Here is a 13,131-nt window from a genome sequence, read left to right on the forward strand (position 1 = left end):
CAGCGGGTGAGGAAGCTGCGGGGCTGGGGCTGCATCCAGCACAGTCCTGGTTAACACATGTCACAAAACTGAAAGCCAAATGGAGAAGGAAACAGAAGGTGACAGTGAAGATACCGTGACTAACGGGACCTTCCAGGGCTGCTGAGAGGAACTGCCTTCGCCTTGAGGTGGCCGGGGATGTGCTCGAGAGCTGCAGATAGCATGGAAATGCCACCCAGGTGGTTACGAGAATGACGGATACAGGCAGCCGAGCAGGAACACGTTTGCAGAAGTGACACCCGCTGGGGCTCGCACCAGGCCCCGGCCAGGCTGGGTGGTTCCTCTGCTTGCTCCCCCATCAAACAGCTCCTGTACAGCCACAGAACACTCCCCAAAGCCTGCCTTGGACCAGCACCCCCCGAGGCCTTCCTACCCTGACCGAGGTTTGAAGGCAGGCACAGAGGTGCACGGCATCAGCATGCCTCTCCCGTTAACGACAATCACCTTTTGGTCCTGCTTTAAGATGCCTTTTTAGCACACTCGAACACCCAAACGCTTTTGCATCGGCACATTTTTTGCTCCGGTGCATTTTTGCCTTGCACAAAGGAGGAGGTGACTGCCCGAGGTGCTCCCAAAACAGGGGGAGGCATTTGTGCTACCCAGCAAAGAGCAGCATCACCCACTGAGCCCTCCCAGCACCCATGGGTGTCCCCAGGCAAAGGATGCTCTGGGCAGCTCTTGCAGGATCATCTCACTACAGAGGACAGAGGTGGGGAATGGCTCAAGGGGCACTTACAATGAACCCAAGCTTGCATTTCCCCATGGGCCTGAACATCCCCATGCACGAGCATCAGCTCCTGGGTTTGATCCTCCACAAGAGCTGAGCAAACCCAGCTTGCTCGCAGCCCCACTCAGCTCCTTTCACCAATGTTTCACCATATTAAGCAGCTGAACTGCATCATCCAAGGAGTGTCAAATTGGTTTTAAATGGTTCTAATTATAACCAGGAAGTTTTAAAGTGTGTGGGTGGAAAGGAATGCAGCAGATTAATTTAATAGCAGTTACCACGGCACAATAGTCCTTCAATTAAGAGTTCTTTCTGGCTGGGTTTTTTTCTCTTTTTTTTCTTTTCCCTGTTAATAATAAATGTCACAAGTGAGAATAGACATATTACTTCATCAGATGCTTTGGCATATCTTGTCACCGAACGCCTTTTGTGCAGAAATAGTAGCTGAAAGGGTAATTTTATAGGGCTTAGCACTCACTTAACACTTTAGAGGCCAAAATCAGGCCTCAGAAGAAACCCAAGGAGCTGCACCTGCTTGCATCCAGCAGGATCCGACTCAGCAACCACAGAAAAACCCAGGCCTCGTGCACAGCAGAGCTTCGCTATGGTGCGTCAGACAGGAGCCCGCTGGGAGCATCCCACTGCCAGCACATGGGGCTGGGGAGCGTTGGGGGCTCCGCTCTGCACCCCCAAAACACCCCTGCTCGGCTCTGTTTGTGTTCCCATCGCTGAGAACTCGAGCCCTGCGCCTGCTGCGGGGGGAGCGGGACCCCCGTGGTCAGGGAAGGGGCCGGCTTCCTCCCGGCTCTGGCTTTGAACAGCGTGGGGGTTCCTGGGGTCCAGGTGTGGAAAGGGAAGCGGCGCGATTCCAAGGGGAGAGGCCGTGAGCCGCAGGGGGTGTCCCACAGGAGCAGCAGCACCCGGCTGCTTCCCAACGTTCCGAACCCATCACTGACCGTGAGGACCAGCAACGTGCACCTCATGTGTCCCTGGGAAGGAGACACTGGGGCTCGGCTCCCTTCTTGGGGCTCAGCTCCCTTAAAGCCATCAAACCAGGCTGTTTCCAGTACCCTGTGCAGCGCACCAAGGCAAGCTCCCACATCCTCCATCCTCCCTTGTCTTTGCAATCCCTTCTCCCACCCTGGTCTCAGCTGCAGCCAGGCAGGTTCCTCTTTGCAGCTGGAAATTTCCCCTGGCTCTGGCTCCCAGTGCTGTGGAGGGATCCCACCAGCCCTGGCCCTGCCTGAAGTAGCCTTTCCCATTCTCATTTTCTTCTTTGAAAGGTTTATTCTGGTGGGTAATGAGGGGGGAGACTGCTGGGTTAGGGGAAAACCATGCAGCAACCCAACCCAGCAGTTAATGATGAGCGAGGATGCAGCGACCGCGGCCAGGAGACAAAAATACTGGGAAGAACAACCATTGAGAAGAAAACCTATGGCTGGTGGAGGAGCAGGAGGGGGGGGGGGGTCAGGAGATACCCCAACACCACCAGGCTCCCTGGGGCAGAGGATGGAGGGAGGGAGGCACTGTGATGGGGTCCATGAAGACCGGGACACAGCATCCCCTCATCAGTGCTCACTCAGCCTCACTCACTGCGGCACTTGCTCGCGGTGCCCGGCAAGACCACAGGAGCTTCCCTGCACAGCGCCAAGTGCTGGAAAGCATCAAAGACTGAGTAATATTCCCCAAAATCCGGCTTTGTCTTTGTGATTTGTGTTCGCGTTTGGCCGACACGATATTGAACAGATGCCTGGAGGGACTTTGGTGCTTAAAAACAACGCACAGGAGGTAAACAGGGAGATTTATTCTTTTACTTTTGTGGTTTTGAGATAGTTTATGGCACTGGGCTAATAACTCACAAACCAAAATCTCCATTGATCAGGGGAAAGGTTACGTTATCCTCCCTCCACACCCAGAGAGGCGGCTCCCATGCAGGCATCTCTGCCCTGCGGCCCACAGGGACAAGTCACCAGTGGGATGGCCAGGCCCAAGCCCTGTGTCCCACAGCAGGAGGGAAGCGAATCCCTGGTGTCCAGGGCAGCCTCAGGACCCCCATGGTGCTGTGGACTCAATACTGCTCATGCTAGGACCGACGAGCAGGATTGTCCCCCACTGCCCATCTCGCAGCATCCCTCCCTCCAGCCTCCTTCTCCCTCCTAATTGCAACAGCGGGACCACAGGTCCCATCCTTCCCCATTATTGACAGTTAATGAATTGCCACTTGTCACATTCCCCCAGGGAAGCATCCACCCCCAGCAATCGATCCCTGCTGCTGCTGGGTTTTGGGAGCCTCGAAGGCATCCCCATCCCATTGGGCTGATGGAGAACCAGTGTGGCACCTCCCAAAATGCCTGTGCATGGGATGCGGCACCAGGTCCTTGGGGTGGCACATGGGCCTGGCGAGGGGGAAGCACAGCGGTGAGCACCCCGTGCCGCTCTCCCACCTCACACTGGCATTTCTGTGATATACACTGTAAATCTGCTTCATTTGCAATTCACAGCTAATGACTGAGGTGCTCTCATCCAGGAAACTCTGCGAGGTTCCGGCTTTTAAGGGCAAGGCTGTAACCGGGCAGGAGCTGGTGAGCTGTGGAGAGATGCCCCAAAAGCTGCTCTGAAAGCAACATCAACCCCTCAAGAAGTCTGTCATTTATCGGCCACTGGGGCTGTGAATCCCAAACCATCCACCCCACGTCCCCTGGCCCTTCATCCCAGTTCAAGCCATGATCCCATACCAATGGGCTGAAACATGGACAGGGAAGGCTTGGGCAAAGATTCCCACAGGCCCTCCTCTGGCTGCTCCAGGTGGACTCTCTGCATGGTCCCAAGGGAAGGTGGGGTGGGTTTTCCATTGTGCCCACCGCTCGCTGCTGGCATTAAAGGCGAACCATTGCCATCATTTGAACTATATGATCAGGAGCCTAATTCAATACAATCAGGCTCATTGTTTGAGGGTTGAGCATTTAGCTGAAACCCTAAGCCAGCCCTGAAGTAATTTGGCTGGGGAGGAATTGATTTTGACCATCAGCACTTTCTCATTTTCAATAGAGTAGGGATGTAACCAGGTTAATTTCTCTTAAGCACATTACCCAGGTACTTTTTGCTCTCCAGGACAATGATTATGTGTCTGATCTGAAAGATTATAATTGCAACCCAACAGGACACAAGCACCAGTCTGTGATTGAAAGGAACCGGACTCAAAGAACACCAGTTTCTCTTCTGCCTAAACCCCAAACAATCTTCATGTTTCCCCTCTTTCCAAATTCCTCCATGGTAAATGACTACATGCAATAAAGCAATGTATTAGATCTGCTCCAATGGGGAAATATACTCTGATTGATCTTATCTTCCAACACAGCAGTGTCACCCTTCTGGATTAATGCAGTCATTGCAAGTTTGATTTGGTCCTACCCAAGTTTTAGGTCTATTTTCTTCTTCTTTACCCAAACCAGTGCTTCTGCTTGTGAAGGGCTTCCCAGCATTGCCGATGCCAACACCCCACCTGTCCCAGCCTGGATACGCCGGCATCCCAGGCACTGCCTCTTTTCCTGCCCCCGTTTTCACCCTGCTGACAAAGGACATTTGACTTTGGGTCTGCAATTCCCAGACATCGGCACGCCACCGGCACGGCCGTGCAGTGGGAGCACAGTGAACACAGCCCGTGCGCGCCACCCAGGCTCTCCCCTCTGCGTCCCCCAAATCCAGAGGTAGGGAAGGCTCCCCCCGCTGAGGATGGATGTCCATCGCACCGCCGCCACCCGCCGCGGGGCCGGGCTGAGCGCCTTGCCTGCAGCGCTGCCTGTGCATTATTACCCCCGATCGTCAGAACCTTCTTCCGCTCCTAAAGCACCTTTCATCACGAAACAGGATGGAGCGCGGCAGCTGCTGAACAGCACCGAGCTGCGCCGCGCAGGCAGCGCCGGGCAGGAAGTGAGGCAGCTCCCGCAGCTGCTGGGGCCGCGCAGGAGAGCAGAGCTCACGCCACCGCGTGCCGGGGCCTTATCGCATCCCCGGCACGCTCCCGGCTGCCTCTGACACGCAACGAGCCCATGTGGCAGGACGCGTGTGATGGCTGCGATGGGGAGGCTCCCGCGGCAGAGATGTCCCGGGCTGCTGCAGCGAAACACAGCCTCGCCTGCAGCACCCAGCGCATGGACCGGCGAGAGCAGCCCTGACCCGCACCAGTGGGGATGGGGCACGGCACACCCAAAGCATGGCACTGCACATCCAAAACATGGCACTGCACATCCAAACCATAGCACTGCACATCCAAAACATGGCACTGCACATCCAAACCATGGCACGGCACACCCAAACCATGGCACTGCACATCCAAACCACGGCACTGCACATCCAAACCATGGCACTGCACATCCAAACGATGGCACTACACATCCAAACCATGGCACTGCACATCCGAACCATGGCACTACACATCCAAACCATGACACTGCACATCCAAACCATGGCACTTCACATCCAAACCATGGCACTGCACATCCAAACCATAGCAATGCACACCCAAAGCATGCCACTGCACATCCAAACCATGGCACTACACATCCAAAACATGGCACTGCACATCCAAAACATGGCACTGCACATTCAAACCATGGCACTACACATCCAAACCATGGCACTACACATCCAAACCATGGCACTGCACATCCAAACCATGGCACTACACATCCGAACCATGGCACTGCACATCCAAACCACGGCACTGCACATCCAAAGCACGGCACTGCACATCCAAAGCACGGCACTGCACATCCAAAGCATGGCACTGCACATCCGAACCATGGCACTACACATCCAAACCATGGCACTGCACATCCAAACCACGGCACTGCACATCCAAACCACGGCACTGCACATCCAAAGCATGGCACTGCACATCCAAAGCATGGCACTGCACATCCGAACCATGGCACTACACATCCAAACCATGGCACTGCACATCCAAACCATGGCACTGCACATCCGAACCATGGCACTGCACATCCGAACCATGGCACTACACATCCAAACCATGGCACTACACATCCAAACCATGGCACTGCACATCCAAAACATGGCACTACACATCCAAACCATGGCACTGCACATCCAAAACATGGCACTACACATCCGAACCATGGCACTGCACATCCGAACCATGGCACTGCACAACCGAACCATGGCACTGCACATCCAAACCATGGCACTGCACATCCGAACCATGGCACTGCACAGCCAAAACATGGCACTGCACATCCAAACCATAGCACTGCACATCCAAAGCATGGCACTGCACATTCAAACCATGGCACTGCACACCCAAACCATAGCACTGCACATCCAAAGCATGGCACTGCACATCCAAACCATGGCACTGCACATCCGAACCATGGCACTGCACATCCGAACCATGGCACTGCACATCCGAACCATAGCACTGCACACCCAAAGCATGGCACTGCACATCCAAACCATGGCACTGCACATCCGAACCATGGCACCGCACATCCGAACCATAGCACTGCACATCCGAACCATGGCACTGCACATCCGAACCATGGCACTGCACATCCAAACCATGGCACTGCACATCCAAAGCATGGCACTGCACATCCAAAGCATGGCACTGCACATCCGAATCGTGGCACTGCACATCCGAATCGTGGCACTGCACATCCAAACCATGGCACTGCACATCCAAAACATGGCACTGCACATCCAAACCATAGCACTGCACATCCAAAGCATGGCACTGCACATCCAAAGCATGGCACTGCACATCCAAAGCATGGCACTGCACATCCGAATCGTGGCACTGCACATCCGAATCGTGGCACTGCACATCCAAACCATGGCACTGCACATCCAAAGCATGGCACTGCACATCCAAACCATGGCACTACACATCCAAACCATGGCACTGCACATCCAAACCATGGCACTGCACCTCCAAATCATAGCACTGCACACTCAAACCATAGCACTGCACATCCAAACCATGCCACTTCACAGCCAAACTATGGCACTGCACACCCAAACCATGGCACTGCACATCCAAACCATGGAACTGCACATCCAAACCATGGCACAGCACACCCAAACTCTGGCACTGCACATCCAAGCCATGGCACTGCACAACCAAACCATGGCACAGGACACCCAAACGATGGCACTGCACACACAAACCATGTCACTGCACACCCAACTCATGGCATTGCACAACCAAACCATGGCACTACAGAGCCAAACCATGGCACTGCACACCCAAACCATAGCACTGCACATCCAAACCGTGGGACTGCACATCCAAACCATAGCACTGCACATAAAAACCATGGCACTGCACACCCAAACCATGGCACTGCACATTCAAACCATAGCACTGCACATCCAAACTATGGCACTGCACAGCCAAACCATGGCATTTCACATTCAAACGATGGCACTGCACAACCAAACATGGCACTGCACAGCCAAACCATGGCACTGCAGACTCAAACCATGGCACTGCACACCCAAATCATGGCACTGCACACACAAACCATGGCACTGCACATCCAAATCATGGCACTGCACACCCAAACCATGGCACAGCACACCCAAACCATGGCACTGGACATCCAAACGATGCCACTGCACATACCAACCATGGCCTTGCACATGCAAACCATACCACTGCACAACAAACCATGGCACTTCACACCCAAACCATGGCACTGGACATCCAAACGATGCCACTGCACATCCAAACCATGGTACTGTACACCCAAACCACGGCACAGCACACCCAAACCATGAAACAGCACACACAAACCATGGCACAGCACATCCAAACCACAGCACTGCACACCAAAGCATGGCACTGCATACAGAAACCATAGGAATGCACACCCAAACCATGGCACTGCACATGCAAACCGTAGGAATGCACACCCAAACCACGGCACTGCACACCCAAACCATGGCAATGCATACGTAAACCATAGGAATGCACAACCAAACTATGGCACTGCACACACAAACCATAGGAATGCACATCCAACCCATGGCACTGCACACCCAACCCATGGCACTGCACACCCAAACCATGGCCCTGCACACCCAAATCATGGCACTGCACACCCAAACCATGGCACCTCACAAATCATGGCACCGCACATCCAAACCACAGCACTGCACACCAAAGCATGGCACTGCATACACAAACCATAGGAATGCACACCCAAACCATGCCACTGCACATCTAACCCATGCCACTGCACACCCAACCCACGACACTGCACACCCAACCCATTGCACTGCACACGCAAACCATGGCACTGCACACCCAAATCATGGCACTGCACACCCAAACCATGGCACTGCACACCCAAACCATGGCACTGCACACCCAAACCATGGCACTACAGAGCCAAACCATGGCACCGCACACACAAACCATAAGAAAGAACACCCAACCCATGGCACTGCACACCCAACCCATGGCACTGCACACCCAACCCATGGCACTGCACACCCAACCCATGGCACTGCACACCCAACCCATGGCACTGCACATCCAAATCATGGCACTGCACACCCAAACCATGGCACTGCACACCCAAACCATGGCACTGCACATCCAAATCATGGCACTGCACACCCAAACCATGGCACTGCATATCCAAATCATGGCACTGCACACCCAAACCATGGCACTGCACACCCAAACCATACCACTGCACATCCAAGCCATGGCACTGCACACCCAAACCATGGCACTGCACACCTAAACCATATCACTGTACACCCAAACCATGGTACTGCACATCCAAACCATGACACACTGTTCAAGCCAGATGCTGCAGTGGATCAGCCCCGGCCGATGGCAGATGGAGGCTACACCATGGGGCAGATGTTTAGGGAAGAGCTGCTGCCCGGTGCCCCCGTGCAGAGCAAAGCGCGGGCTGTCACTGTGCTTCAGCTGCTGTGCTTGGTGCTACCAGCACAGCTTCAGCTCCAGCTTGGAGCTGTTCTCCCTCGAGGGTGGGAGATATCCCAGGGCTGGGCTCACTGCCTGCAGGCTCTGGCTCATGTCCTGGGGACGCGGTGTGGCTGATGCCAAGCTGGAGCCACAGCAACACGAACCTCTCAGTGCCCCTGCTGAGCCCCAGGAGCTTCCCATGGCGAGGACACCGGTGGCCATCACCGCAGCCCCACGCGCCCCTCTCACAGCAGCGCGTTTGCTGCAGTGGACGGGAGATCACCAATGATGTCCCATTCAACCCCCCCACCCCGGCCAGGATCTTCCCCTTTGAAAAGGACAAATATAACTGGGATGAGTCAGTTCCTCCGAGCTCCCATCCCCTGTACAATATGTAACTGGAATTTTTCATTTCGGCACTGCAGGGGAGGCATGACTGGAGAAGACAATGGAGGCAGCTACAACCCAAAAGAGTGGAGCCAATTCTGTGTGCATGAGAAATACAAACACTTTTTAATCTAAAAATAAATTAACTGTAAGTGACAGCAAGAGCAGATCTGCATGCACTCACTGTCAGCCGTGCAGGACCAGGCCCTGCTCCTTGGGCAAGGCGGGCTGGGGAGAATTCCCTGCTTTTTGGGGCCAGGTTGGGATTTGCAACTCTGCCACAGAGCCGGGGAGACACTGGGCACCTGCAGCAGGAATGGGGCTTCCTGAGATGGCATCAGACCCAGAAGCAAATCCACAGATGCCAGGGAAATCTCTTGGGTTTATTTTCCAGCTGCATTACAGCAGCGGGAAGGGAAAAGAGGCTCCAGTGAGCCCAGGGCTGGACACAAACCCATGGGCACGTCCAGCCTCCTGTGGTTCAACGGGAGGGCAGCGACTGCACAAGCGAGTGACAGCCCCAGAGCCTCTGCCCCACAACCGCTCACCCTCTGCCTGCTCCTAACCCATGCCTGAAGGGGACAAGGGGTGACTGAGTGCTGGGGTCCCAAGCACGTAACTCAGCCACTGAACTGCCCAGTGACTGTCCAACATCAACAGACAAACCTCCCCTTCCAGCACCGGCGGTCCCGGTCCCCGTCCCCGGAGCAGGTGCAGTTTGCTTCGTGTGCATGGAAATCTGACAGCTCCCAGCCAAGCAGCAGGGATGCGGAGGGGGCAGGTGAAGGAGACACCCAAACCCAACCCACGTCAGGACCATCCTCTCCTTTTCCTTAAGGCGCTGTCACCGGGGCCCAGCCTGCTCTGCTGTACTGCACTGGCTTCACTGGGTTGGGGTTCTTTTTCCCCCTGCGGCTCGACTCCTTGCTGGGTACCGCCGCATTTGATATTTATAATCACTCAGCATGCATCAGAGTTTGGCAGCAGAAGAAAGTGAAGTTAAAAGAGAACAGAGACCGTCGGGGTTTGCCAGGGGCCCGCCGCTGCCGCAGCCCCTCATCACTTGGCCTGCGTTTCCCTCTGCTGGGAAGTGACGAGCTGCAGATGACAACGCCGGCTCCAGAACGTGTCGTGGGGCGGCAGTTACCGACCCTGCAGGGCCTGGGTGGTTTCTGCAACGGGAAAGAGGAGCTCTGCACCTCTGCAGGCACACAGGCGTTACACGCACACGCACACGGATGCACCTCTATGCGCAAAGCGCTGCTGCTGATAAACCCCGAGGGTAAATCCGTGTTTGGGTCCATATTTATCTATCGATAGCACCGGCTCTCTCCGAGGCTCCTCTGGACCACTGCCGCTTCTTCGCTTTGCCTGCAAGGCTGCATCCCCCGCCGGTTCCTCGGGAGAAGAGGAGGAAAATGCTCGTTGCCAGCGTTTCCGGAACCTCGGCTCGCCCCAGGCCCGCTGGGGGCTGCCTGCCCCGGCACCAGCGGCCGCAACCCCGGGGAATGGGAGCTCGCTCCCGGGCGGCTCCTTACGCAAGCAGCCGGTTTCAGGCCTGCCCCCGGTGCAGGCGGTGGCGGGGGGCGGTGGTTCCTCCCAACCGCTGGGGGGCGCCCGAGGCGGCGGCGGCGGCTTCCCGACAGGCCGTGCGCGAAGGCGGAAGCGGAAGCGTTCCTCGTAGGAGATGGCGGCGGCGGCGGTGTCGGAGCTGGGCAGCCTCGGCGCTCCCGATCCCGACGGCGGGGTGAGGGCGGCGGCGGCGGCGGGTGGGGGGCGGGGGGCTCGCGGCTCCTTCCCCGTCACGGGCTGAGCGAGGGTTGTTCCAGGGCTCCTCGGGCTCGGAGGACGAGGCGCGGCCTAGCGCGGCGGCGGTGGCTGCAGCGGCGGCACAGAAGCGGGAGGAGCGGCTGCGCAAGTTCCGCGAGCTCCACTTGAAGCGGGTACGCGGTGAGCGCAGCGGGGCCGGGCCGGGCTTCGCCATAGGGGAGCAGTGCGGGAGGGGCGGCTCCGGTGGCACCGGTGCCCGTCCAGCACACGGCGGCGGGCCCCAGACGCGGCGGTCGGGGTGGGCTGTGCCGGGCCGGGCTCCTGCAGCCCGGGGGTTCCGGTCCATTATTACCGGGTGTAATGAAGCGCTTTGTGCCTAGAACGAGGCTCGCAAGCTGAACCACCAAGAAGTGGTGGAAGAAGATAAAAGACTTAAATTGCCACCAAACTGGGAGGCCAAAAAAGCTCGGCTGGAGTGGGAGCTGAAGGTGGAGGAAAAGAAGAGGGTAAGCACACGAATACAGCTTCTGCAGCCCTGCTGAACCCTGGGCTGTGCACTGACAGTGGGGCAGAGCCCCATTCGTGGTGGTGCTACAGCCTTGGGAGCTTACGCAGGCAATAAAATCCACCTCCTAGTTAAGATTCTTGAGTATCTAAATTACTGTCCTGCCCTGGGTGCTGGCTGGACTCATCTTGGTAGGCGTAACTAAGCTTCATGGTTGGCTGTTGTTACAACTGAAGTGTTCTTTGTTCTCTGGTAGGAATGCGCAGCAAGAGGAGAGGACTACGAGCGAGTTAAACTGCTGGAGATCAGCGCTGAGGATGCAGAGAGGTGGGAAAGGAAAAAGAAGAGGAAAAATCCAGATCTGGGATTTTCAGGTAATGGCTTAACTACGTAACTGTGTTTGCACCCAGCACCTTTGTTAAGTGTTTTAGCTGCAAACTGACCCATCAAATAAAAACCTTCACCTCCACGCTTTTCCTTCCCCAGATTACGCGGCTGCTCAGCTGCGCCAGTACCAGAGGCTGACCCGGCAGATCAAACCTGACCTGGAGGAGTATGAGAAGCTGAAGGAGCAGTAGTGAGTTTTGATCTGTCATGTGATGGTGTCTGTGGTGTTTCAGAATTATTAGCTAACACCAAAGCCGTTCAGAAGTAATCCTTTCAGCACATGCTGTGCTGAACATCTCATCCACTGTGATGTTAGACCTTTTAATGTTATCTTAAAACTCATGATCCCATAACTGGCAGTCCCTGTGTGAGGAGTAGGAGCATTACTAAGTTTGCAGAAGCAACAAGTTGTGTCACTTGCACTGAGGAGAGGGTGGATTTAGCACCAACACCAGCACCATGAGCTGTTACAGTAAACTGGAGCATGCATAAACTGTTGTCCATCTCTTCCTGTTGTCCAGTGGGGAAGCGCTTTATCCCACCTCTGACAGTCTTCTCCATGGAACTCACGTGCCGACTAAGGAAGGGGTCGATAGAATGGTCGCAGATCTTGAAAAGCAGTAAGTAAACAGAGAGGTGGCACTGAGAGACCCTGTGCAGTCACACCCCCAGGTTCACCATGGGTGCCGTTTGCCTTTCAGGATTGAGAAGCGTGAGAAGTACAGCAGACGCCGGCCCTACAATGATGATGCTGACATAGACTACATTAACGAGAGAAATGCCAAGTTCAACAAGAAGGCAGAGAGGTTCTATGGGAAGTACACAGCTGAGATCAAACAGAACCTCGAGAGAGGAACAGCTGTCTGAGTCCTCAGCAAAGCACCTGCCCCTGCTCAAGTTTGGCTTAGTAAGAGATTTTGTGGGTGATTTTAAATTTTATAAAAAAAAAAATACCTTGTAGACTGTAGTAATTTGAAAGATCAATGATGTATTTGATGTGGTAAGTCATCTGCAGACCTTCAGCTGTACATAGCTTTTATTTGCAGAAGGAACAAGCTTGTGTAATCACGTAACACAATAAACTGGTAAGAATTAAATTCTGAGCAGTAGCCAGAGTTCCTGAGGACATGGGTAGCAGGGAGGTAAAAGCACGTTTGGGGAACACGAACTTTGGTAAAAGCATGGTTGGGACTGTTGTGTGATGAGTGTGGAGCTCCCCTGTACCACACAGCTGACCATCACCGAGAAGGTGAGGGACATCCTTTGTACACATGCCAGCCTTGCCTGGCAATACAGTTTCTCATTGGAGGAGTCAAACTCACTTTATTTTAGTAGTGATTTATTTTCACAAAA

At 55.0% G+C, this 13,131-nt stretch overlaps 1 protein-coding gene across 1 annotated transcript; it reads left to right on the forward strand.

Moving 5' to 3' along the window:
• Window positions 1-10,706: 10,706 nt before the first annotated feature.
• SYF2 (SYF2 pre-mRNA splicing factor) lies at window positions 10,707-12,868 on the forward strand. Its single transcript, XM_061480332.1, has 7 exons — window positions 10,707-10,863; window positions 10,946-11,059; window positions 11,267-11,392; window positions 11,648-11,765; window positions 11,878-11,968; window positions 12,300-12,398; window positions 12,480-12,868. Exons 1-7 carry the CDS (start codon window positions 10,804-10,806, stop codon window positions 12,643-12,645), a joined length of 774 nt encoding a protein of 257 aa, XP_061336316.1. The 5' UTR covers window positions 10,707-10,803; the 3' UTR covers window positions 12,646-12,868.
• The last annotated feature ends 263 nt before the right edge of the window (window positions 12,869-13,131 follow it).

The sequence above is a fragment of the Pezoporus flaviventris genome, unplaced genomic scaffold (assembly GCF_033815535.1).
Source record: "Pezoporus flaviventris isolate CSIRO_AGI_PZ_B2104156 unplaced genomic scaffold, CSIRO_AGI_Pfla_v1 ptg000176l, whole genome shotgun sequence".
In the NCBI taxonomy this organism is placed as follows: Eukaryota; Metazoa; Chordata; class Aves; order Psittaciformes; family Psittacidae; genus Pezoporus; species Pezoporus flaviventris.

Bases quoted from the DNA above. Each gene is read 5' to 3' on its own strand.
- SYF2 (XM_061480332.1), top strand. From the start codon at position 10,804: ATGGCGGCGGCGGCGGTGTCGGAGCTGGGCAGCCTCGGCGCTCCCGAT. The intron at 11,393-11,647 runs GTAAGCACACGA...GTTCTCTGGTAG, and splicing joins AGGTGGAGGAAAAGAAGAGG to GAATGCGCAGCAAGAGGAGA. The intron at 11,766-11,877 runs GTAATGGCTTAA...TTCCTTCCCCAG, and splicing joins TCCAGATCTGGGATTTTCAG to ATTACGCGGCTGCTCAGCTG.